The 27888-nt window shown below is 41.4% G+C and overlaps 1 protein-coding gene across 1 annotated transcript in view; it reads left to right on the top strand.

Moving 5' to 3' along the window:
• The window catches only part of JAK2 (Janus kinase 2), a 93855-nt gene that overhangs the window by 41845 nt on the left and 24122 nt on the right, over window positions 1-27888 (top strand). The window contains exons 10-15 of the mRNA XM_089678142.1: window positions 3854-3981; window positions 12130-12268; window positions 15048-15199; window positions 20334-20484; window positions 20610-20746; window positions 21711-21900. Coding sequence (XP_089534268.1) covers window positions 3854-3981; window positions 12130-12268; window positions 15048-15199; window positions 20334-20484; window positions 20610-20746; window positions 21711-21900 — 897 coding nt within the window. The remainder of the gene's footprint in view (window positions 1-3853; window positions 3982-12129; window positions 12269-15047; window positions 15200-20333; window positions 20485-20609; window positions 20747-21710; window positions 21901-27888) is intronic.

Genomic DNA, 27888 nt, shown 5'->3' with positions numbered 1-27888 from the left:
ATTTGCACACACAAAGTATTTTTCCTAACAAATTCATTAAAGACCATGTTGCAAAAATGAATACAACGCAATGAAAGTCTTAGGAGCAAAGTTAAATTTTAGACAACAAAATCCTAATTAACAAGAATTCAACTGCAGGTGAGTCTAATTATTTATTAAACATGTGTACACGAGACCGTTGACTATAAAAGAACGTTACTTTACAAAGAAAACCTCTTCCTATTGAGAAGTGTCACAAGGCCTGAGAAAGAAAATAATTTCGTTACACAAGAAAAGTGAAGGCTACAAGAAGATCAGCAAAGCTTTACTTATCAGCCAGGATACTGTAGCAAAAGTGATACAAAAATTTTGCAAACATGGAACTGCAACTATCTCAGAGATGTTCAGGCCGTCCATGTGAGTTAACACCTCGACAGCAGCGTCTACTGATGAGAATGGTTGAAACAAATCGCCATGCAAGTTCACTGCAGTTACATAAAGAAGTAGAAAGCCAAACTGGGGTGATTGTTTCATGTGACACAATTCAGCGTGTACTGCAGAGGAATAACATGCATGGGTGTCATCCACAAAGGAAGCCTCTCCTAAGGCCCATGCACAAAAAAGCCTGCCTATAATTTGTCAGGGCCCATGCTGAAAAAGAAGACAACTACTCGACTCTACTCTGGAGTGATGAGACCAAGATAAATGTTTTTGGAACTGATTACTTCAAAACTGTATGGCCTCTCAAAGGTGATGAGTACAAAGAAAAATGCATGGTGCCTACAGTTTAACGTGGTGGTGGAAGTGTCCTTCTGTGGGCCTGCATGAGTGCTGCTGTTGTGCGGGAGCTGAATTTCATTGATGGTATCATGAATTCACAGCTGTACTGCTCTATATTGAAAGAGAAGATGCTACCATCACTCCATGCCCTTGGTCATCATGCACTTTTCCAACAAGGCAATGATCCAAAACACACATCTAAGGCCACTGTTACATTTCTGGAGAACAGGGTGAAAATGATTCGGTGTCGAAGTATGTCTCCTGATCTGAACCCAATCGAACACCTATGGGGAATTCTAAAGAGACAAGTTGAGCATCACTCTCCATCCAGCATCAAGGCTCTAAAAGATGGCTTTCTTAAAAAATGGAAAAAGATAGACGTTGCAATATGTCGCCAACATGTTCATTCCATGCCTAGAAGTCTCGGTACTGTCATTACAAATCATGGAGGTCATACAAAATACTAGATGTAGAAGTTTTGTTGTGGCATATTTTCTTTTTTCATCAACTAATTTGAGTAAAACTGAAGATTTTGTAGTCTGTTATATTATTGACCTTACTTTCATGTAATGAGCTAAACAAATGTTCTATGAAACTCCGTTTTTTGTCAAAATTTTGGAAATTGTTCTTGTGTTCATTGAGATATTGAATAAATTACTTAACAAAAGGAGTGTGTGTGTGTGTGTGTATATATATATATATATATATATACAGTTGCAAGAAAAAGTATGTGAACCCCTTGGGATTACGTGGAGTTTTGCATGAATTGGGCATAAAATGTGCTCTGAACGTCATCTAAGTTACAACAATAGAAGAACACAGTCTGCTGAACATAATACTACACAAACGTTAGATGTTGCCATGGTTTAATTGCACATAACATGTAAACATTCAAAGTGCAGGGAGGAAATAGTATGTGAACCTTTGGACTTAATAACTGGTTGACCCTCCTTTGGTAGCAATAACCTCAACCGAACGTTTCCTGTAGTTGCAGATCAGACCTGCACAACGATCGGGAGTAATTTTGGACCACTCCTCTTCACAAAACTGTTTCAGTGTAGCAATATTCTTGGGATGTCTGGTGTGAATCGCTCTCTTAAGGTCATGCCACAGCATTTCAATCAGGTTGAGGTCAGGACTCTGACTGGGCCACTCCAGAAGGCGTATTCTGTGCTGTTTCAGCCATTGTTTTGTTGAATTACTTGTATGCTTTGGGTCATTGTCCTGTTGCATCACCCATCCTCTGTGGAGCTTCAGTTGGAGGACAGATGGTCGTACGTTTTCCTGCAAAATGTCTTGATAAACTCTGGAATTCATTTTCCCATCAATGACAACAATCCGTCCAGGCCCTGAGGCAGCAAAGCAGCCCCAAACCATGATGTTCCATCCGCCATGTTTTACAGTGGGGATGAGGTTTTGATGTTGGTGTGCTGTGCCTTTTTTTCTCCACACATAGTGTTGTGTGCTCTTCCCAAACAACTCAATCTTGGTTTCATCTGTCCACAGTATATTTTGCCAGTAGTGCTGTGGAACATCCAGGTGCTCTTTTGCAAACTTCAAATGTGCTGCAACATTCTTTTTGTACAGCAATGGCTTCCTCCGTGGTGTCCTCCCATGTACTCCATTCTTGTTTAATGTTTTCCTTATTGTAGATGTGTCAACAAAAATGTCAGCATGTGCCAGAAATTTCTGTAGGTCTTTAGCTGACACTCTGGGATTCTTCTTTACCTCATGCAGCATTCTGCGCTGTGCTCTTGCAGTCATTTTTACAGGACGACCACGCCTAGGGAGAGTAGCAACAGTGCTAAACTTTCTCCATTTGTAGACAGTCTGTCTTACCGCGGACACATGAACATCAAGGCTTTTGGAGATACTTTTGTAACCCTTTCCAGCTTCATGCAAGTCAACAATTCTTGATCATAGGTCTTCTGAGAGCTCTTTTCTGTGAGGCATGGTTCACATCAGACAGTGCTTCTTGAAACCAGTAAACCCAAAACAGGTGTGTTTTTTAAGGGCAGGACAGCTGTCAGCAACACATTCAATATCATCACACTGATTGGAGTCAAGGTTGGCTCACTCCTGGCTCCAATTAGCCCTGGAAGAAGTCATTAAGCTAGGGCCTCACATACTTTTTCCTCCCTGCACTGTGAATGTTTACATGTTATGTGCAAATAAACCATGGCGACATCTAATGTTTGTGTAGTATTATGTTCAGCAGACTGTGTTCTTCTATTGTTGTGACTTAGATGATGTTCAGAGCACATTTTATGCCCAATTCATGCAAAACGCCACATAATCCCAAGGGGTTCACATACTTTTTCTTGCAACTGTATATATATATGTGTGTGTGTGTGTGTGTTTGTGTATGTTGGAGCTATATTAATCATGTATAATAATAATAATATACACTGTGTATATGTATATAGAGTAAATATTCAATCAGGCGATCAGTGGGACAACAGGAGAAATTTCCAACTTTGTGTTTATTGCTGCCCACCTGCTTTTTATGTGTTATTTCTCCCCATGACTATCTGACTGTTTTGGCACTTCTTTATTTCAGGAAATGTATTGGTGCTTTCCTCCCCTTTCCCCTTCATTGCTGTCTATTCTTTTTTGTTAACGTTTAAGTTCTAGCATTTTTCCCTGTTATCTGATTACATTGAATTGTGCTCTGTATGCTCCTTTTACATGGTATCTTTGGTTGATTGCATTTTTTTTCTGAAAATTATTTTTTATATACTTTTTTTCACTTTGGTAATGTAATCAAGGGGGAGGGTTGCTAGTGGCTGGGTTTGTAGGAATTTACATTTCTGTGTGCCTTTGTTACATTTGCCTTGAGAAAGACAGGCTGTTGGCCGCAATAAATATCATGATAGAAACTCCTCTTGCAAGTCCTGCTGAGCGCACCTGGTGCCTGACTGATATTCCTCATACTGTACCTTCTTCAGGGATTGCACTTGGACCAGTATCCCTATAAATGTGTGCATTGGCCCATTTCTACACTACATACATACATTTTTTACATGAATATAAAATAGGCAAATATTGGTTGTGTTGGTTGTTGTAAATTTTCAAAACTTTATTCTGTTCTTAGGTATTCTAGTTCAGGAATATGCAAAGTTTGGGTCACTGGATATCTACTTGAAGAAGAAGAAAAACACAGTTAATATTATGTGGAAATTGGAAGTTTCAAAACAGCTGGCATGGGCTATGCATTTTCTAGTGAGTATTTTACAAGTTTCCTATTAGATCTTGCTATCCATAACAGCTTCCCTTAATTTCCTGTCAAATACAAGATCATAAGATACAATACTGTCTCCAGCAGTGTTTGTGGAGGCACACACAGCTTACTAGCACACATACATGGGTGGCTGTATTGGAACCTTTCAAGAGAAAGGAGCCACCCTTAAACTGGATTTCAGGGCCATTGTTCAGAGGACCAGTTGATTCTGCAAGAAACCAAAACTTTTAAACATCAAAGAGCAGCATACATGGAAAGTGATTTTTTTTTATTTTATTTATTTTTTAACAAAAAAGGAGTGCTTTATTAAATTCAAACTCTCAGTACAGCATTCATAGACAAGACAACATGGTACAATGCCATAAATAGTCACTGGATGGGTGGCAACAAACAGGACAGTCCAACTATACTATGCAATACAATGAATGGACAGACAAATAATAAACATAGGCCATATGCAGCATTTCACAAGCACAATCAAGGTAAAAAATACAGCAGACCTTCTACGGCCTTTTGGAACCGTGCCACATAGGCAGGGCAAAATATGAGGTGATAGAGCAGGAGGGTAGGGGTACCGCCATATTATTGGGAAAAGAAAAGATAAGGTAAGCCGGGAGAGGACAAAGAGATGTGGGTAATGAGGTATAAGGGAAGGGAAAAAAAGAGGGGCGGGGGGTGAGAGAAGACAACTGAAGAATAGGGGGAGGGGGGGAGAATCACTGGTCAGATGTCCATGGAGCCCATACCTTATCATACTTCCAAGGGCAACCACTATTACTATAGGTAAGTTTATTCATCAGCAAAGCCACATCCACTAGGGCCTCCCAGGCAGATAGACATGCCCCCAGGGCATAATATCAACCTAAGTTTTAATACCATACCTCGCCCAATTTTTGGGGTCTGGAATAGTACGGAAATGGGAAAGAGAGGGGTTTACCCAGAGCGGCTGGGCTGGAGATCACTGGTCCAGCCCTCTATATATATAAAATTACGTAAATCAGACACATATCCCACAAACGCCTCATCCAAGCATACTACTACCAAGCATTAGATTTAGAGCTCACAAGCCACCAGTAAACAGACTAGGACTGCCACCCAAAAGTATACTTGAAAATTTGGTAAGGCCAGTCCCCCCAGCCAAAGAAAGCCAAAGGGTAGATTTTGCCAAATGGGGGAGGGAGCCATTCCAAATAAAGGAGCTCACACATTTATCAAGATAACTAAAAAAAGAAGGGACCCAGGTAGGACCGTTTTGGAAAATATAGTTACATTTAGGTAAGTACTTCATTTTGATAAGGTTGATACGACCCAGGAGATGCAGCGGGAGGCCAGCCCAGGCAATACATTGTGCTTTGAGGGACGAAAGTAGAGGTAAAAGATTTCGGTCCAGATAGCCAGACAGTTCCTTAGTCACTTGAACCCCAAGATACCTAAATTAGTCAACCCAACGCAATGGTGAGGGGCTCGCCAGCTCAGAAGTACGTACGTCAAGAGTAAAGAGAAGTGACTTAGACCAGCTAATTCTGATGCCAGAGAAGGACCCACAGTTGTCAAAAATCCACAGTGCAGCCTGCAGCAATGGGCCCGTGTCATTGAGGTATACCAGGGCATCATCAGCATAAAGGGATCGTTTTTCTTCCAGAGCCCCCACTCGCAGACCTGGACTTTTGAAGACTTCCTGATCAATATAGCCAGGGGTTCCAGAGCCAGGGCAAAGAGGCTGGGGGACAGTGGGTAGCCCTGCGTATACCGCAATGAAGTGAAAAGGGCTCAGAAACTCTGTCATTGGTGTGGACCTGCGCCCTAGGGGCTCTATATAATAACTAAAGCCAATGAAGAAATTTTGGGCCAAAGCAGCTGAGGACCTCCCAAAGATAGACCCACTCTACCAAATCAAATTCCTTGCGACATGCAAAGTGGCAATAACTCTGGTACCAGTATTAACATGGGGTATAGAAAGGTTCAGGAAAAGGTGTCTGATATTAATGTCTGTTCCCTTGCCCGGCATGAACCCCGTTTGGTCGACGCCAATGAGGTCCTCAATCACCTTGGAAAGGCGACTGGCTAGTATCTTAGCAAATATTTTTGCGTCAACATTCAATAAGGAGATACAGATCCTTGAAAAGGTATTCATACCCCTTGAAATTTTCCACATTTTGTCATGGTACAAGAACGTAAATATATTTTATTGGGATTTTATGTGATAGACCAACACAAAGTGGCACATAATTGTGAAGTGGAAGGTAAATGATAAATGGTTTTCAAAATGTTTTACAAATAAATATCTGAAAAGTGTGGTGTGCATTTGTTGTCAGCCCCCTTTACGCTAACTAAAATCTAGTCGAACAGATTGCCTTCAGAAGTCATCTAACTAGTAAATGGGGTCCACCTGTGTGTAATTTAATATCGGTATAAATACAGCTGCTCTGTGAAGCCCTCAGAGGTTTGTTAGAGAACATCGGTGAACTAACAGCACCATGAAGGCCAAGGAACATAACAGACAGGTCAGGGATAAAGTTGTGGAGAAGTTTAAAGCAGGGTTAGGCTATAAAAAAATATCCCAAGCTTTGAACATCTCACGGAGCACTGTTCAATCAATCATCCGAAAATGGAAAGAGTATGGCACAACTGCAAACCTACCAAGACATGACCATCCACCTAAATTGACAGGCTGGGCAAGGAAAGCATTAATCAGAGATGCAGCCAAGAGGCCCATGGTAACTCTGGAGGAGCTGCAGAGATCCACAGATAAGTTGGGAGAATCTGTTCAAAGGACAACTATTAGTCGTACACTCCACAAATCTTCCTTGCCAGGTTTGGGAATTAAGACAATAATTGCCTCCTCTATAGTTTCAGGAAGTGACTCGAGAGAGGAGAAATCAGAGAATGGAGCCTAGGAGCCAACAATTCTATTATTATAGTATTGGGAGTAAAATTTGGTCGGGAGACCATCCGCCCCCAGAGTTTTGCTACCCTGCAAGCTCCGAATCTCCTTCTCAACTTACTTTAGCGAGATATCTTTCTTGAAACCTTCCCTGTCCAAAGCAGCTAGCCTTGGAAGGGAGATAGTATGAAGTAAAATATAGAGGTCAGGATGGGAAGAGGTCTCTAAAAAAAATTCCAGGAAATGGGAAAATCAGCTGACCCTTTACATCTCGCACAGAACCAATTGGGATCATTGGGGTTCAATCTTTAGCTTACCAGGCAAGCAGCCTCCCATTTTTGTCCACATATTTGAACAGTCTCTGAGCAGAGTGGAGCAGGGCTTTTTTGCTTTGTTCTGTAAGAGAGTTGCTGTAAGGCCTGACACCAGGCTGAGCACCGGGCACAGTCAGGGGTGGCAACATACGCCACCTCCAGTCTAGATGCCTCCTCCTCCAGAGCTTCCAGTGAGTGGCCTGCTTCATTTTGGAGAGCTGAGATCTTAGGGATATATTCACCTCACTCATTGAGGTCATCACAGAGGACAAGGGGGCACTCTGTATGTCTGGAGGAAAAGAAATTTGATCTCCAAAACGGAAAGGTTTCTTCACAGTAGGAGATGTGGAATAGACTCCCTCAACAGTTGGTTCTGGCCAGCTCAGTGGATTGCTTTAAAAAGGCCTGGATTCTTTCTTGGATACACAGAATATAACTGGTTACTATTTATAGGTAAAGTTGATACAGGGAATATCCGATTTGCCTCTCGGGGGATCAGGAAGGGATTTTTTCCCCTGCAGGAGCAAATTGAATCATGCTTTGCTAGGTTTTTTGCCTTCCTCTGGATTAACTGTGGGTGTAGGATTATAACAGGTTTCTTTTTTTTTTTTTTTTTTTTAAATGGTTGAACTGGATGGACTTTTGTTTTTTTTTTCAGCCAGACTAACTATGTATCCAAGCCTTAAAGGAATCCCATAGCACCGAGGGAGATAAGGATTCTTCTTTCAATACCCAGTAGTTACAAAGGGACTCTGTAAGAGTAAAATGTAAACATTCGTCCGTTGCCCAGAATCTGGAAAGACACCAAACCCTAGACCCAGGGGGTGAAGAAAGTGATAGGGTCAGGGACAAAGGAGCATGGTCAGATACTCCACAGGAAAGAATTTGTTCTTCCTTGACCCAGCAAAAGACCGAGGGAGATGCAACGCTAAGTGAAACCGAGAGTGACGAGTGTTTTATTGGTTGTGTATTGATGCCTCCAAACATCAGTAAGGGCAAAAGTGGAGGCCCATTGCTAAAGGTCATGAGGAGTCCGGGTCACCATATGTAATCTATCCAGATCCTGGCAAGCAACCATATTGAAGTCACTCAGTAACAACACTTTATCAGTATCATATTGTAACAGTGATTGCATAATGCTGTTGAGAACAGATGCTGGGGGAGGCAGATAAAGCACCACAACCACCATCACTTTTTCAGAGATGCGTGCATGAATTATAACAAACCTGCCATCTGGGTCAGTTTGAATGTCAAGGGCCTGAAAGGGAAGAGACTTCCGAGTTAGTTTACTCATCCCACGGGTGTAATTAGAGTAAGTGGCATGATCGTGTGCACTCACCCAGGGTCTCTTGAGACTCCTAATTTTAGAACCCAGCAAATAAGTTTCTTGCAGTATACAAATTTGAGGGCTAAACTTCTGAGGGAATCGGAACACTGGTGATCTCTTTACAGCCTAATTGAAGCCCCGGACGTTCCAGGAGACGATTGTCACTTGAGATAGTCGTAGGCCTGAGAATATGGATATATAGGATTTAGACTTAGGGGGGCATCCACTCACACAGAACTAGACCAGGATGGCACGTAATACAAGCACAGAGCATAGGCCAGTGAGACAGGCTACCAAAGCACTCCCCAAAAACAAGAAAACCCAACACACTCCCCTCCCCCGAAACCCCCCACCCAAGCAGCAGAGGCTGAATAACCCACCCCGCATCTCCAACCCCAACACTGGAATGTTTAAGTCCCCAAACAGTTCAACAAGAACAAAAAAAAATGTAATGAGGCGTGAGCCAGAGGTGTCAATTCCTGAGAATAGACTCCGCTTCGTGACAGAGATGCTGGAATAACTGGATTAGGACATAGTAACTTTATCGCTTTTCTAGGAAGATTTGGAGTGCCATACACTGCAATACGTTATGGTACACCCTGCAAAAGATCAGGGGGTAGAGCCTTCTTGCACAGATAACATGATAGGGCCTTTTCACATCCAATGAGAGGTAGGAATAATTGGGTGTAGCTTCACAAAATATCAGTACCTCTCTGCCCCTGAAGGGACAGATGGAAGGAAGCCAGCAGCAAAAACTCAGAGCACAACAAAGGCAGTAAGGCACTGTAAGGAAAACAGATGGAATTCTAAGAAGTAGTTCTTGAGTGTGTATTTGTACAAAGCAAAAGCAAGGAGCTTGAGAGTTCTCCTGGAGAACCAGGGGCACATCCTTAGGTTGCTGTTCCAACATGGAAACAGGCATAACAGGTGCAAAGGTATCCTGACAGTCGCAGGCTTAAACAAGATGGTGGGACCACCCCGCTCTAGAGTGAAAAAGCTTAGCACAGCAAACCGCATAGAGGGACAACCATGGAAGTCCAAGCAAGACCCAAATTTAGTGGTTAGTGTGGAGAGAATCAAGCCAGGCAGAGGCCTCACGTGGAGTAGTAAAAAAGCGGACCGTCTCCCCATCCTGAACACGCAGGCAAGCAGTGTAGAGAACGCTGTATTGGATTCCACAGCATTGAACGCGATTTAATCAGCATTTGAAATAGCTCAGGGGTGTGGAAATCTTTCCAAAAAACTACTTGTCCAAGAAACTAAATCAGGGTCCCAATCTACTTGTCTTGATCAAAAATAAATACGAAGAGTTGATGTTTTTTATTAGGCATACTGTAGGTGCTTTTAGGAGTGGGAGTTGTTGGAATACATGTACAATTCACATAGCTTAAATTGTATGTAAATTGCTTTTCCTGCCTTGCTTCCCTTATGAAATATCTGTTGGCATATATCAACAGGATACTAGTGTGACTAAAAAAACTTCTCAACCGCTTGTATAATGTGTCCTCAAGCATCTGGTATTCCACTTGATTGAAGGGCAAGGTTTTACGGACTAAATGTTGCTGTGCTTCGCTATATAAGTACTTTTTTATCAAAAATGAACCAGCATTTTATCAGACATTAAGCAGGCTATTTGAAAACTGGACCAAAACACTATCAGCAGTGTGTTTATAGACAGAAAAGCCCCACCCTGCTAACTGGTATTTCAAGGTCACCAGGTGACCTCACTTGACCTTGAATAGCTCTCTGGTCATTTAAATACATATCCCTAATAATGCTCGCTGTCCAAGTAATAAAAGAAAATGCTAATTCATAATCACTTTTGCTTAGGGACCTTTGTCTGTGGTTTAAAACGTGTACCGTATTTTTCGCTCCATAAGACGCACTTTTTTCCCCCCAAAAAAAGGGGGAAAACTGTCAGTGCGTCTTATGGAGCGAATGTAAAGCGGCCGGTCCGGTATTTCTGCCGCCACCATGTCAGAATATCGGGCCGGCCGCTCAGCTCTTCTCTCTTGCAGCACCTTACCTGTTCCTTGCTCCAGCGCTTCTCGCTCATGCGCAGTGGGCACCCGGCTGTCACAGAAGCCGCCGTGGGCAGAAGAAGCAAGGACAGCTCCGCGGAAGTGGGAGCGGGTACCTGTCAAATTCAGGTACCCGTTCCCCCTCCCTCCCCAAAGCTCCGCAGTCTCTGGTAATCTCCTTTACTGTCTGCAGTCTCTGGTCATCCCCTGCACTGTCTGCAGTCTCTGGTCATCCCTTGCACTGTCTGCAGTCTCTGGTCATTCCCTGTACTATGTGCACAGTCTCTGGTCATTCCCTGTACTATGTGCACAGTCTCTGGTCATTCCCTGTACTATGTGCGCAGTCTCTGGTCATTCCCTGTACTATGTGCGCAGTCTCTGGTCATTCCCTGTACTATGTGCGCAGTCTCTGGTCATTCCCTGTACTATGTGCGCAGTCTCTGGTCATTCCCTGTACTATGTGCGCAGTCTCTGGTCATTCCCTGTACTATGTGCGCAGTCTCTGGTCATTCCCTGTACTATGTGCGCAGTCTCTGGTCATTCCCTGTACTATGTGCGCAGTCTCTGGTCATCTCTTGTACTATGTGCGCAGTCTCTGGTCATTCCCTGTACTATGTCCGCAGTCTCTGGTCATTCCCTGTACTATGTCCGCAGTCTCTGGTCATTCCCTGTACTATGTCCGCAGTCTCTGGTCATCCCCTGTACTATGTCCGCAGTCTCTGGTCATCCCCTGTACTATGTCCGCAGTCTCTGGTCATCCCCTGTACTGTGTCTGCAATCCATTGGTTCAGAATATTTTTTTTCTTGTTTTTCTCCTCTAAAACCTAGGCGCGTCTTATGGTCAGGTGCGTCTTATGGAGCGAAAAATACCGTATATCTAAAAAATAATTTCTTTTTCTAATGCATAGCAACAATAATTTGAGATCCTATAGAAAAACAATTATGGCTATATGCTTTGCTGAGTATTCGGAGTCTAAGCAACAAATTCTTAATTGTCCTTGTATAACAAAGTGCCATAGAGCAATGCAACCCACCAGCATCTATTAAAAATTAAATTATCAGTTTTACGACAAAACTGCAGATTGGGGTGCCTGGTATTATGCTTTAAGTGGACTTGTTAAAGTCACATTTATTCCTCTATTACTCATAGGTATTAATATTCACATTTGTGGCTAATTTGTATGCATAATCCATAAAGCAGCTTCTGTTTGGTTTGCTCTACCTGAAGAAGGTTTTCCAGTGGGTCCAATTGACAGAAGCCAATCTAATGATCGGCTTCTGTCGAACAGAGGGCTACACACAGATCTAAGTTTGATCTGTGTGTACCAAACTTTATACTGGTAGACAAAATGAGGGAGGGGGGTTGCTGCAATATGTTTAGACAACCATAAACTGATCTCTCAAAACCTGTTTTTATTTTCGACCTAAAGATCCTTGTGTATATGGCACGCCTTGCTTCTTTTTTTTAGACTTGGCAAGTCCAGCTTAACTGACTTTTCTTTCTTCCTCAGTATTGTAAAAACTGTGCATTGGCAGTTTTTACATATATTTTTGACTCTTTATTTCACATTTTTGTTACTTAGGAGGAACGAAATCTAGTACATGGCAATGTTTGTTTAAAGAACATTCTGCTGATCAGAGAAGAAGATCGTAAGACAGGAAATCCTGCTTTCATCAAGCTCAGTGATCCAGGAATCAGTATCGCAGTGCTGCCGAGAGAAAGTAAGGGTGTCTGTTATTCAATCTTAAATTACTTATTTATTGAGCAGTGCAAATTGCTGAAACAAATTCAAAATGTACATTTCAATGTAATGTTTTATTGACATTGCCAATGAATTGAAATGCATTTAGTTGGAACTGGATTTTGCATTTTGTACTGCCTGAATGTAACCTTAGAACTACAGTTAAAACTTTGTCATCAAGGCAAACAGAACTATTGTCCCCATTAGAAGATTCCCCCTCTATTCCTTTACTTTCACTCTCTGTGATAATGGTAAACAGGGCAAATAGAGAGGGTGAATCACCTTAAAGGGGACACAGACAGCAGTAAAAACCTGACAGGTGTTTTAATCCCTCTCCACTATATCCAAAAATTAAACATGTTTTGCCTTCAGTTTTACTTTAACTGCCTTAAAAGCTGTCTTTTCCTAAAACTCAGTCTACTTTTTTGGTAAACTGGGTGATGTAAGTTTGTTTACGGAAGTAATCATCTTGGTAAATGTAACCTCTTAGCATATGTTGTGCCATAGGCCAATGCTGCCCTTGCCCTAATGTGCACCTGTACCCAAACTGTAGACAATAAAATATTTACATATTCTCTACCTCCTTACAGCCTGTTGTAAAAAGACTTTTTATGGACCTTTATTGTTCAGATATATATATAGAGATATATATCTCCTATATATACATATAAATACAGTGCATCCAGGAAGTATTCACAGCGCTTTACTTTTACCACATTTTGTTATGTTGCAGCCTTATTCTAAAATGGATTAAATAAATTTTTTTCCCTTAACATTCTACAAACAATACCCCATAATGACAATGTGAAAGAAGTTTGTTTTGAAATCTTTGCAATTTATTAAAGATAAAAAACGTAAAAGAAACACATGTACATAAGTATTCACAGCCTTTGCCATGACACCCAAAACTGAGCTCTGGTGCATCCTGTTCCCACTGATCATCTTTTGAGATGTTTCCACAACTTGATTGGAGTCCATCTGTGGGAAATACAGTTGATTGGACCTGATTGCGAAAGACATAAACCTGTTTATATAAGGTCCCACAGTTAACAGTGCATGTCAGATCATAAACCAAGCCATGAAGTCCAAGGAATTGTCCGTAGACCTCCGAGACAGGATTGTATCAAGGCACAGATCTGGGGAAGGGTACAGAAAAATTTCTGCAGCATTGAAGGTCCCAATGAGCACAGTGGCCTCCATCATCTGCAAATGGAAGAAGTTTGGAACCACCAGGAATCTTCCTAGAGCGGGCCGCCCGGCCAAAATGAGCAATCGAGGGAGAAGGGCTTTACCCAGGGAGGCAACCAAGCACCCGATGGTCACTCTGAAAGAGCTCCAGCGTTTCTCTGTGGAGAGAGGAGAACTTTCCAGAAGAACAACCATCTCTGCAGCACTCACCAATCAGGCCTGTATGGTAGAGTGTCCAGATAGATGCCACTCCTCAGTAAAATGCAAATGGAAGCCCGCCTGGAGTTTGCCAAAAGGCACCTGAGAGACTCTCAGACCATGAGAAACAAAACTCTTTGGTCTGATGAAACTAAGATTGAACTCTTTGGCCTGAATACCAAGCATCATGTGTGGAGGAAACCAAGCACTGCTCACCACCTGGCCAATACATCCCTACAGTGAAGCATGGTGGTGGCAGCATCATGCTGCGGGGATGTTTTTCAGCAGCAGGAACTGGGAGACTAGTCAGGATCGAAGGAAAGATGAATGCAGCAATATACAGAGACATCCTTGATGAAAACCTGTTCAAGAGCGCTCTGGACCTTAGACTGGGGCAACAGTTCATCTTTCAACAGGATAACGACCCTAAGCACCACAACAAAGGAGTGGCTACGGGCCAACTCTGTGAATGTCCTGGAGTGGCCCAGCCAGAGCCCAGACTTGAACCCAATTTGAACATCTCTCTAGAGATCTGAAAATGGCTGTGCACTGATGCTCCCCATCCAACCTGATGGAGCTTGAGAGGTACTGCAAAGAAGAATGGGAGAAATTGCCCAAATATAGGTGTGCCAAGCTTGTAGCATCATACTCAAAACGACTTGAGGCTGCAATTGATGCTAAAGGTGCTTCAACAAAGTATTGAGCAAAGGCTGTGAATACATATGTACATGTGGGTTTTTTTTCGTTTTTTATTTTTAATAAATTGTACACACACACACACACCCACTTTTCTTTTGTGCTAGTCCACAGTGCTTGCAATTTTTTTCTGCCAATAAATACTTTATAGGTGACAAAAGCAATGTTACCTGTCATGAGGAAAAAAAAGTAGGATGCAATTGCTAATTTCTTCTGCAAATGCAGGTTGTTGGGGTGTCAAACTGTTCCTTTGGTTTCAATACATTAAAGTATGCTTTTCATGCTTGCCCTGTTTAAGAGTGTCAATAGTTTTCAAGTTCCACTGTCTTCACTGGCTGCATGTTCCAGATCAGTGACTTGGAAAGTATTGATGCCAGATAAAATGATGCATGACCGCCAAGCAGCCATCACTTTAAAAGCAAGGTCAGCTGTGAAATCCCATGACACAATGCATTGGAATATTCTATTTTTTAATTTAATTTCACTAACATTACTTGGGGATTAGTATCTAGTTTTTACTTTTTGGTGTAAAGTTAAGATTTCTGTATTTTTCTTTGCTTTGTATATTATTTGATATGTTCATGTCAACCTGCTTTTTTACTTTATTTTAAACATATTTCTGGTTTAAATGAAAGATGATGCATGCTCAGCTTTCTCCTTTTTATTTTTCCATTAAGTTCTTTTGGAACGCATTCCCTGGGTTGCTCCTGAGTGCATTGACAACCCAAAAAATCTTAGCCCAATGGTAGACAAATGGAGTTTTGGCACCACCTTATGGGAAATATGCAGTGGTGGTGATAAACCCCTGAATGCCCTGGATTCTCAAAGGGTAAGTGAGTCGCACCACAAATAACATACCAGTCCACCTAAATGAGAATGTCCAGAGAAAAGTAATCCATAAACAGGTTATTTCAGCACACTGTCTTTTTGTTTAACCACTTGACCTCCGGAAAATTTACCACCCTTCCTGACCAGGCATTTTTTGTGATACGGCACTGCGTTACTTTAACTGACAATTGTGCAGTCATACAACACTGTACATAAATTAAATTTATGTAATTTTTTTCCCCCCACAAATAGAGCATTCTTTTGGTGGTGTCTGATCACAGCTGCATTTTTTTTTTTTTTTTTTAGCTATAAACAAAGACAATTTTGAAAAAAGAAAAAAAATAGTTTTCTGCTATAAAACATATCCAATAAAAAAATGTTAAAAATCATATTTCTTCATAAATTTAAGCAAATAGGTATTCTGCTAAATTTTTTGGTAAAAACAGTCCCAATAAGCGTGTATTGATTGGTTTGTGCAAACGTTATTGCATCTACAAACCATGGGATATATACTGGAATTTTTTTTTCATACTAGTAATGGCAGCGATCAGCGACTTATAGCGAGACAGTGATATTGCGACATTGTGATATTTTTACACTAACTGACACTGGTTCTGGGAACCAGTGACACTAATACAGTGATCACTGCTAAAAATATGCACTGATACTGTACTAATGACACTGGCTGGGAAGAGGTTAAACATCTAGGGCGATCAAAGGATTAACTGTGTGCCTAACCAGTGTTTTGTATACTGTGTTAGGTGCTTTTACTAAGGGAAGTGATGGATCTTATTCCGTGCTTAGCAGGGATACAGGATCCATCACTTCCCCCTGTCAGAATGGAGCTCTGCTTTGCTTACATAGGCAGAGGTCAGTTCTGTGTCTCTGCCTGACGATTGGTGGGTTCCGGCGGACATCCATTGGAATACTCACAGCAGAAGCGATACGCATACCCCCTAGGCGGAAGTTCGGAATCACGTTTATATACGTGATTTTGCACAGGAAGGCCACCTTATAGCAGTATATCTGCTGTAAGGCAGCCCTTAAGTGGTTAACATAATCCTCTTTCATAAATGTATCCCCCAGGAGCACTGATTTTGGGTGTTTAAATAGAATGGAGCACATTGAATAGAGCAGTAAGTCCGGAGCTCAGTTAGTGGTTCAGTGAATATTACATGCTATAATCAGCTGGTAAAATCTATAATGCATGCATTTATTAGCGGATGTGAACAAGCATGCCTCTACCACTAGGGCCAGTGTAGTTTCACAGGTCCAACAGCATTTATTGTTCCCCCACAGTCCCTGTATGGTAGAATAAGTTCATGTAGTAGCTGCAGTAGAAATAGAGGGGTGATTCTTTTTTACACCAGTCAGTCCTGTAAATTCCAGAGGGTAGTCTGATGAGAGCAAAGCTTTAAATGGGCTCCAGGAAGTAGAATACAGGCACAATTGTTAAAATGAAAAAATAAAAACCTTTCCCTTCCTTAGAACAGTTACATGATTTTTTGCCAAGTACATTCAGAGTGACACCAATAAATTAAGGATATAATATAGCTGAACATTTCATTGCAAACCCATCAATGGGTGTTTCTCCTTATCTGTTCATGACTCATTTATGATGTACCATTTCCAAAACAGGAGCTGTAATATGTGGGCTTTAAGACTGCAATTTTCCCATTAACTGATATGTACTGGACAACTTTGTTCTTTGCCTGTCTGGTTATATTGCAATGTCATATTCCTTCCTTATTCCTTAATAAAATGTTTTTGGAATAAAATAATGTAGCTGAAAATGACTGTCTTAGATTGCAGGTAATCTTGGGAGATCTTCTTTTGAGATGAAGCTCATCTCAATTAGAAATAATTCCGTCAATTGGACTACTTTCATCCCTACAGAGATAGGAATAATCATCAAGTATCCAACCCCCCCAGCCAATGCACATGCTGGTTAACAAAGGGGTCTGTCATAAAATATGACATTGTTACCTTTCATAGCTGTTACCTTGCAATCACAATGACCGTTTATGCGTTTTAATATGGAAATTTCAGTCAAAATAAAATAACCTTGGCACAGAATTCATACCAGTTAAAGTTCAGCAGTGTGCTTAGATTAGATAACTATTTAGAATACTAATTTACTAAGCCTCAGCTAAAGCTACCTAAGGTCACATCTTATACTGAGGCTAATATTCTGTCAATTCATTGTGATACATTATTTGAAGCTCCAGCCCAAACTTTTTTTTTTAATTTCGGAAAGCGCAAAAATAGATTATCAGGATTTAATTATTGTGTGTATCCTGGCTTCTTGTCCATATAACCACATGGGAAGTGAAGAGAATCTCCCCAAAGTACACACACATTTAAAAAAAAAAAAAAAATTGCAAGAGATTTCAAAGTTGTGAAAAATGTACTTTTTAAACTGCAACCACCTATTATAAAAATCTAACAATTTTAAAGTAGAACTATAGGCTTTTTTTTTTTCATTTTGTATAGTTTTTTTGTTTTGCTTTTTTCTGCAATCTGTGTCCCATTGAGGAGATTACCTTCACATTCTGTCCTATAGCGAAAACCAGAAGTGAGAGGAAATCCCTCCAAAATTAGAGAAATCCCTGGCTGTCTCCCAGGGCCGGGGCAAGGGGTGAGCGGGAGGGCCGGGTGCACTGGGAACAGGCTGGGAGAGGGCGCTGGGTTGTGAGCCTGCAGATAAATCAGTCCACAAAATATTCTAGATGTCACACCATGGTATGCTCGTTGCCTGCCCAAAAACAGACTGGATGTGCCCTTACTGGTTGCCTGCCTCCTATCTGTATCAGGAGTCATGCCCCTTTCCACAAAGAAAAAACTTGCTCTCTCCTCGCTCTCCTGTCAGTCTGGCCAGCTGTATCAGGACTGTCACACTCCCAGAGGCAGTACACGTGGGCGGAGCAAGAAGAGAACTGCAGCCTCGATCATTGCTTCCCACGTAGAAGACATAGGAGCTCTCCCTGGGGCAGAGTGAAGCTGTCAGTACATGGAAGGAAGACTGGATCTTCTCCCCCTGTGAGTCCCGATCTTCTCTGCCTTCCTTACTCTGACGCTGTGCTGTATACCTTCCCTAAGGAAGAGAAGAAACAGGAGGCACCAAGAAAGAAAAAAGATAAAATAGAGCTCATCTGTATGAGACCACTCTCCGTCCTCTAGGGTTCCGCCAGGCAAGCCAGAGTGACAGCTGAAGCCTTGGGTGTAGCAAAGGGAATCTCCCTTGGGTGTGTGGCTGTGCTAGAGTTGATCAACGACATCTGTACCCCGGAAATGGCCGCACAAGCAGCGTGGAACGCGCTGGCGGAAGTGACATCACCGGAAGTCGAAGGGTCAATAAGAAGATCTCTGGAACACTGAACAGGCTATGCGCTCGGAGCCTCTAGCTCCTTCTATAGGCCTCTGCTTTCATTGTATGCCTTCCCTGCATCTTGCAGGGAAGGTTTACTGAGAGTGAAAGTAAAATTTTGAGGGGACAGCAAATTTACACTGTTATACAAGCTGTACACTCACCACTTTACATTGTAGCAAAGTGTAATTTCTTCAGTGTTGTCACATGAAGAGATATAATAAAATATTTACAAAAATGTGAGGGGTGTATGCACTTCTGTGAGATAAGTGGGAAATGCCTCCTAGGGGGTACTGCTGTGCACTAAGTTGCATACTCCTGGAAAATACAAGAGATGGGGGGGGGGGGGGGAGGCGTAGCTTGGCATGTTCGCCCTCGGCACTGGATGACCTTGTCCCAGCACTGCTGTCACCAGGATCACCATAACTAGTGTTCCCGTTAGAAGATTTCCCCTCTAAATCTGTTCTAGGGGCAACCCAATTTTTTTTTTTAGTTTCACTCTTGGTGATTATGGTAAATAGGACAAATAGAGAGGGTGACTCTTCATAATAGGTGCACAGACAATAATAAAAACCTTACAGGTGTTCTAATCTATCCAAAATCTATCCATTCTATCCAAAACTAAAAAAAAAAAAAAAAGTACAGTTTCTAGACAGGACATTGCTAAATTTTCTTCTGCTCACTGCTTTTCCCAATCAACTTATTGTAAAATTTCTTACACTCCCTGTAATGTACTTAATGAGTTTCTAAACTCAAAAGCACAAATGGAATATGTTGCAGCTGTATTAGTCCTTAGACATCGTGGATGTATTAGTTTTTTCTTTTTCAGTCATTTTTCCCTTTTAAACCTGGTGATAATGCCGGTAATACACTTCTGTTTAGAACCCCTTTCACATGAACATTGTCCATTCAGTCACAAAACAGAAAAAACAGATTCCGTTTACATCAGTTTGCACATCTATCTTCAGTTCAATTTACATCAGTTTATGTCAGTTCAGTTTGGTTTACATCCGTTTTTTCTTAGTTGTTGCAGAGACCAAACAGAGGTGACAAAAGTAAAAACAAAAAATGTTTCTTGCCTAAAAATGGGTATAATCGAGAGAAATGTAAACATATGGCTTCCGTTTCCATCTATTCCGATTCAATAGATCTTGACATTGGCTGTTCCGTTTAAAAAAGAGACCTGAATGGATATTAACGTAGGTGGATGTAAAAGATGATCATCTGTTTACATCCGTCACCCATAGACATACATTCACTGGTTCAGTCTCACTCCGTCTGAAAAACCGATCTAGACTGAATGCCCATGGAAAAGGGACCTAAGGGTGACAACATTCTCGCAATATACTTTATCTATAGGGAGACAGCATTGTTACTTTATGCACCTCCTCTTTTCCTCATCTCCATACCATGGGCAGAAGTGTTTTGCAGTCTACAGGGAAAGCTCAGGCTGGGCTGATAACTTTGTTTGAGATTCAATGCAGCATTTTCATCTCAATACAGGAAGCTAGAAGCACACTGGATTTATTGCACTGGCTAAACGGTGTTACACAGAAGCTTCTGCATTTACAGGACTACAGTGGCATACAGCCATTCACTTGTATGGCAGGCTATGTGGGAAAGCACCAGAAATTTTACATTGGCATATAAAATGTGTGCAGATGTCCATGTGTATGAAGCCTTATATTGCATGAGAATGTGTGGGGAAATGTAGATTAAGACTTTTCTCATACTCTAATCTGAGATTTTGGATTTTTTTATCTAATAGAAGCAGCAGTTTTATGAAGATAGACACCAGCTTCCAACACCAAAATGGACCGAGCTTGCCAATTTAATAAACAGCTGCATGGACTATGAGCCAGATTTTCGGCCTTCATTTCGAGCAGTTATAAGGGAATTAAACAGCTTGTTTACTCCAGGTATGAAGCCACTGTGTAAAAAAGAAAAATAAAGTTGTGCTATTTCAAAATTACTTTGCAATGTTTTCTCTTTACTGAAAATCTGATTTACAGAAAATTATAGTTTTATGCTTTTTTCTCTGAAGATTATGAACTTCTGGCAGAAACTGACTTGCTACCCAACTTGAGAACTGGGGCCTTTGGCTTTTCTGGAGGCTTTGAAGACCGTGATCCAACTCATTTTGAGGAAAGGCATCTTAAATTTTTGCAGCAACTTGGCAAGGTACATGCTTGAGGGTTAAAATGTCTACTTGGTGTATTTTTGGGGTCATTCGCACAGTTTCCCAACTTTATTAAACTATGTATACTTTCTGTGTGTCACTTTACCACATGTATTCCCCAGCTTGTTTATATGTATTATAATAATTATTATTATTATACAGTATTTATATAGCGCCAATAGTTTGCTCAGCGCTGTACATTATAATGGGAGACAGTACAGTAACAATACAATACACGAGGTGTTCGAGGGCCCTGCTTCTTGGAGCTGACAATCTAGGAGGGAGGGGATAGTGGTACAGGAGGAAATAGCTGTGGGGGATGGAGTAGTAGGAAGAGTGGAGGAGATCGGCAATTAGGTAAGGGCGTGGTAGGCTTCCCTGAAGAGATGGGTTTTCAGGGTGCGCCTAAAGGTGAGGAGGGTAGGTGACAGTCTGATGGATTGGGGTAGTGAGTTCCAGAGGATGGGGGAAGCCTGGAGAAGTCCTGGAGACAGGCGTGGGAGGAGGAGACCAGGGAACTTGAGAGTAGGAGGTCTTGTGAGGAGCGGAGAGTACAGTTTGGGTGGTATTTGGATATCAGATTGGTGATGTAGTTAGGGGCAGTATTATGAACAGCTTTGTACGTCAATGTTAGCTATTTGAATTTTATGCTTTGGGCAATCGGAAGCCCGTGGAGGGATTGGCATTTCTCTGTAACTGTCTAAATGTCCTCCTAACAATCCCAAGGTCTGAAAATAATTACAAACTACTATCTATTCTTTTTCTAATTGACTCACTAGCAGAAAAAATTAAGTTTTACCTAATTACGTATTTTGTAATATAATAAAAGTAGGACGTTATGTGTTCTAAATAATACAAGCAAAGTCAGGGTCTGCACAGTCTTCATCATGCACAGATTTTAGAAATGTTCCCCCAGTATTATATGTAACTAGGTATAACCTGTGCAAGCTTATTTCTTCATTACAGGGTAACTTTGGAAGTGTGGAACTGTGCCGATATGACCCTCTACAAGACAACACTGGTGAAGTTGTAGCTGTTAAGAAGCTTCAGCATAGCACCGAGGAATATATGAGGGATTTTGAAAGAGAAATTGAGATCCTGAAATCCCTGCAGCATGAGAACATTGTTAGATACAAGGGAGTGTGTTACAGTGCAGGTAAGGCCACCTAAGTAAATGTAGTCATTTCACATGAAAATTTAGGTTTGCATCCTGAAAACTACAGTAAGGGTAAAGCCCTTGGGCCAGAATCCAGAATCATGGTAAGATAAGGTAATTTGCTGGGGGGTTCTATATGTGGTATTACAGTACATTGATTGGCAGATCTTATTTTATTCTCAATTGCAGTTCATGACAGCCACAAGTTTAGCATAGACCATTAATTATATTAATTATATTAGACAGCAGGTTTGAATGACATCTTTTTTGAGGCAACCGTTATTGTGAAAGTCTGCCTGTAATAAATAATGTCCAGGCAGGTAGTAAGGAAGATAGAAATTAGAGTTTACTTTTCCACTGATGGTAGCTTTTGTTGAATTCTGGAAGTATAATACATCAAAGTGGATCTCAAACCAAACCTTTTTTTCTTGTTTTAGATATAGTAGGAAAGGGTTAGAACAGAACTCTAATATGTTTTTATTGTTGTTTTTGTCCCTGCTAGGTTGATTTCTCTATTTTCCTGATGACCATTGTGAAACTGACTGAACATCGAAAAAATTAGTTGTTGCTAGAACAGGAATGGAGGGGAAATTTTGAGAGGGGACAGTGTCTAAGACAGCTGCCTAAGCAGCATTTACCTATCTTTGAAGATATTTCTGCTCAATTCCTGTTCTGTCTACAGTAAAGAAAAGTAAGGGAAATCTCTAATGGGACACAGATGTAGAAAAATATAGTGATTTCGCCATTGCTTAAAGTGGTTATAAAGGATGAAGGTTTCTTATCTTCATGCATTCTCACCTGAGCCCAATCTTCACCCAGTGCTGTGCACAGCAGCCTTGGCTCTCCCGGGTCTCTCTCTCTCCTCATTGGCTGAGACACAGTCGTTCACTGCCAGTGAGGAGGGAGCGGGACTGAGCCACGCTCTGTTTGTCCCATAGACACACAGAGCTGGCTTGGGAGTGAGCACACACAAGTGCCCCCAGCGTTAAGGGGGAGGGGCTAAAAGCATCTATAAGGGATCTGTGTAGAGGAGGGTCGGGGCTGCTCTGTGCAAAACCATTGTACAGAGCAGGCAAGTATAACATGTTTATTATTTTAAAGAAAGAAATAACGTTTAGATATTATAAATAAAGGCAAAACTTTTTCATTTTATTTTGGATTAAGGGAGGGTTATTGTAGCAATTGTACGTACAAATATGGACGCGAATATCCATTTTGGTAAAGACCCTCCATCTTGTATCATTTATCACTCCAAATCAGCTCCCCCCTCCCTCTCTGTTGAGTGACACGTGGTCCTTGTGTGCTGGGTTCAGGAGTGCACAGGACACAGTTGGATATCATTCATGGTTGTAAACACAATTAGCTGATGTCAGGGTGTCTGGCAAACTCTTGCTCTGAAGCTGATCGTAAAGCCATAAACCCGGCAGTCACAGGAGTTCAAAAGCATTCCAGAATAGCAGTAAAACATATATCCCATGTAAAAAACACTTTTCATAACTTAAAATAGGGAGTACATACAATCAAACAAAGCATATATTCAAATAGCTCAGTTTAATGCGAGTCGCCTGATATCTTACACCCTTGGTTAAAGTCTACAGGAGAGCAGGAAGCCATATACTTCTAGCTGAAATAGTAAGATATGGCATATTTGATGTCTAGATGTTCAGGATATCATTCTGCATATTAATCTACAAGTGGCTAGGCTGCTACATGTACCTAGGGAAGGTTATTGACCATGATATAAACTGAGAGGGATTTGGTCATAGCCGGAATTCCCCACCTAAAACACCCCTCCCCAAATGAGGCGATTGGTTCTCTGCTTTAAGGAGACACCCTGCTGGGTTCCTAGAAAAAGGCTGTTATGCTTGGAGCAGTAAGTTGAAGAATTCTCCCTTTTAGCATCAGGAGCCTACTTTGGGAGAAAAGGCACCCTTTTGCTCAGGGCCCTTGAATCTGCTTAAACCAAGTACTCTAGCAAGTATTCTACCTCTCTAAACGTCTTTCTGTTATCTCTCTGCTGTGTTATTGCTGTGTGTGCGTGCGCGCGCGCGCTACATATTTGTCTGTAAATATTTTATTGCACCCTTTTGACCTTTTTAGTAATAAATCCTATTATCTGAAAAGTGTTGAACTGTTTCTAAAGCTCTTTAATGCAAACTTAAAATCCCTGTCTCTGAAGAGCGCTACTGTGTGTTTTTTTAAACTTCTACCTGCAGTAACAGTGTGTATACAGACGTTTATTCCAACATCATAGTGTTATTGCTAATATTGGTGCATTTCCTCCTTCTCCGTACAAAAAGGCGGTGGTGGCAGTGTGAAGGGTTAATTGTGTAATTAACCTGACCCAGTAATAATCGCTCTCAGGCTGCGGTACATAGATTGTGGTCCATTAGCTGGAAAATCTTTGTGCAGGATGCAGCTGAGCGTGGTATTGTTACGCACGTGACAGCGCGGTTTTAGATTGGCTAGTCCTTTGGTCACGAGTTGATGAGAAGGGCTAGGGGTCTGACGCCACGTCCGTCACAGTTAAAACCCCTGTCAGTGTTTTATGCCATCTATGTCCAGTAAGGGGGAGATTTCCCTTTATTTCCTGTATCAAAGCCAAATCCGGGGTGTTACCAGGACTAGTATCTCCATTGGAAGATTGTCAACTTTTGATGATAATGGTAAACAGGACAAATAGTGTGAATCTTCCTAACGGGAAATTAAGCAATAGAAACTGACAGGTGTTCTAATCCCTTTATCCAAAACTTAAAAAAAAATGCCTATGCCTTTAGTTACACATTAAGGCCAAGTTCTAGGCATCTATAAAAGATACAAATTAACCATTTGCCGCCCGCCCTATGGCCGAATGGCGGCCGGCAAATGTCATCAGCGTTCCAGGTGGACGCAATATGGCGTCCTCCCGCACATGCGCAGATTGCGCTCCTGCACGATTTGTCACCGGCCATGCACCTCGGACACGGCCGATGACAGATCTGAGTATCGGCCCCCGTTGCCGGTACCATGTGACCTGCTGTGACCAATCACAGCAGGTCACATGACAGTTGTATACAATGGATGGCTTCATTCATGCCATCCATTGTATACTAGTGTCTAGCTGTGAATGGTCACAGCAATCACATGCACATGTCATGTGATTAGCTGTGGCCAAATAACAGCTAAGCACAAAAAAAAAAAAAAACCCTGAATTAATCGATGTCATTCAGGTAAATGCTTGCTTATAGCAAAGTAATTCTTTGCTATAAGCAAACTGTAAAAAAAAAAAAAATACTGATCACTTCCCCAAAGTAGTACAGTGTTACTATGGTAACATTGTACTACTTTGGTCATAGTAAAATATGAAAAAGAAAAAAAACTTGAAAAAAAATAATTTAAAAAAAATATTTTTTTTTTCATACTGTCACCAGTCAGTGTCCCTGATCACCGCCATGCAAGTTATATGATGATGCTGTACTGCACTGGTGACAATATGTAAAAAAAAATAGTGAAACTAATTTTTTAAATTTTTTCATTTTCTGAAAAATTATGACAAAAAAAATACAACTTCAAAAAATGCCTCTTATGAAGTACGTCAGACTGTCTACTTTGCAAAAAGGGGTCATTTGGGGGATGTCTGTACTGTTCTGACATTCTTGGACCTCAAGAAATTAGATTGGCTGTCAGTACTTCAGGATTGATCAATATTCAGATCTATACCATAGTTTGTGAACTCTATAACTTTCCTACAAACTAAAAATACATCCTAATATGGGTTATTTTCACCAAAGACATGTAGCAGAATACATCTCGGCCTAAATTTATGAAGAACGATTATTTATTTGCAAACTTTTATAACAGAAACAGAAAAACGTGTTTTTTTTTTTCAAAAGTTTTGGTATTTTTTTGTTAATCTAGCAAAAAATAAAAACCCCAGCGGTGATTAAATACCACCAATAGAAAGCTCTAGTTGTGTGAGGAAAATGATAAAATTTTAGTTTGGGTACAATGTTGTATGACCGCGCAATTGTCATTCAAAGTGAGAGAGCTGAAAACTGGCCTGGGCAGGAAGGTGTAAAAGTGCCTGGTATTGAATTGGTTAATGCAGCTCTGTAACCATTAATGCCTCATTGAATGTGCTAGCAGTGTAAGTACAGTACTTGAATTTGACCTGATATTCTCTTGAAGTTCCTGTAGAGCAGGGCAGGAGTGTGAGAACAAGCGGCAGCATGAGGCACTAATCAGGTCCAGGGGCGGACTGACAACTCATGGGGCCCCCGGGCAATAGGGGATCATGGGGCCCCTGTGTCCTTGCCCAAACTCAAAAAAGCCTATGAAAAAGGTACAGGGGCATCTCATGGGGCCCCTTACTGACCCCGGGCCCTCGGGCAGTGCCCGAGTTTCCATATGTTCAGTCCGCCCCTGATCAGGTCATGTGCTGACAAGGAACATGCTAATGGAGAAAGCAGCGTGACAGGGATATGAGGTAATCACCATGCTGCTTCTCACTAGTTACAGTCTGGGGTTGTTTTATGACAGCCTAGGTTCAGAGCCATAGGGTTGAATAATGCTGGACATCACAAAATCTTGTGGCAGAAAAAAAGTACTAAATCTCTGCATTGAAGTTGAATACTGCAGCAAAAGCTGTTTTTTTTTTTTTTTTTCATTTTATCTTTCAAAGAGCTATTATGTTTTTATTAAAATACAGTTTCACAATTCAAAATGTAATTTATTATCTCGATATATAATTTTGCCACTAAACTTTTCTATGGCCTGCTTTATTATAACCATATCTAAAATGGATAGAGCTGAAAGTGAAGCTCCACCCAAAAGGGGAAGTACCACTTTAAGGACTGTTACCCTGCTCCCCGTTAAAAATTGTCACCTTTTGGGGAATGGGTACCCGATTTTGGCAGGTACCTGCTCCCACTTTCTCTCCAACTGCCTAGGTGATCGGAAGTGGAAGTTCTCCTTCCCCCACTCCCTCTCACACGTGACAGGCCCAAGAAGACTGCAGGACCATTCACAATGCACAGCGCTGCTCGCTCAGTGGGCATCCAGCTGTGAAGCTGCAAGCTGTCACAATCGGGTGCCCACACTTAAGATTCTGGCGCTAGGGACAGAGGATGGCTGGTGAACCCGGCTGGATCGAGGGCAAGTGAGCAGCTGTTTTTTAAAAGTCAGCAGCTACAGTTTTTGTAGCTGCTGCCTTTTATGTATTTTATTTTTGGAGAAGACTGGACAACCGCTTCCATTATGGCAAGGCAACGCATAGTGTGGGCTGAGATTGATATCTGTGGGAGGATTTAACGCCACCTAACAACACTAAATTAACTAAAGCTGATGATTCAAGGATCAAATTTTGGCTAGTTTAGCAGGGACCGGCCGAATTTCAATCCATGTATGGGCAGGCTGGTCGGTAGACCATTGTTTGTACAACTAACCTATTGGATAATTGCTGCTTGATCAGGGTAACTGACTATAGCCACGGTCAGTAGTACTTAACTTTATATTTTAGATCTGTGTTTTTCAACCTTTTTTCAACCAAGGCATCCTTTAAAATTTGGCAGAATCCCAGGGCACACCAATCAAAACTTAAAAAAAAAATTTAAATGTTTCTCACCATCAATAGGTTACTTGATCCTTGGATGACCCACGTAACCGCTCTATTGTGGCAGAGACAGACATGGAGTTCTTGGTCCACAGTCCTCAGTCGCTCCCTATACTTGTTCTTGATGTAGGTTTGACTTGAAAAGCTCAGTTCACACAAGTACAGGTGAAACTCGAAAAATTAGAATATCGTGCAAAAGTTCATTTATTTCAGTAATGCAACTTAAAAGGTGAAACTAATATATGAGATAGACTCATTACATGCAAAGCAAGATAGTTCAAGCCGTGATTTGTCATAACTGTGATGATTATGGCTTACAACTCATGAAAACCCCAAATCCACAATCTCAGAAAATTAGAATATTGTGAAAAGGTGCAACATTCTAGGCTCAAAGTGTC

The sequence above is a fragment of the Staurois parvus genome, unplaced genomic scaffold, assembly GCF_062004578.1.
Source record: "Staurois parvus isolate SC_StPar_1 unplaced genomic scaffold, SC_StPar_1.0 ptg000198l, whole genome shotgun sequence".
NCBI classification, from domain to species: domain Eukaryota; kingdom Metazoa; phylum Chordata; class Amphibia; order Anura; family Ranidae; genus Staurois; species Staurois parvus.
Note: the sequence above shows the minus strand (reverse complement) of the source record. Positions and strands in the feature narration are given on the sequence as shown.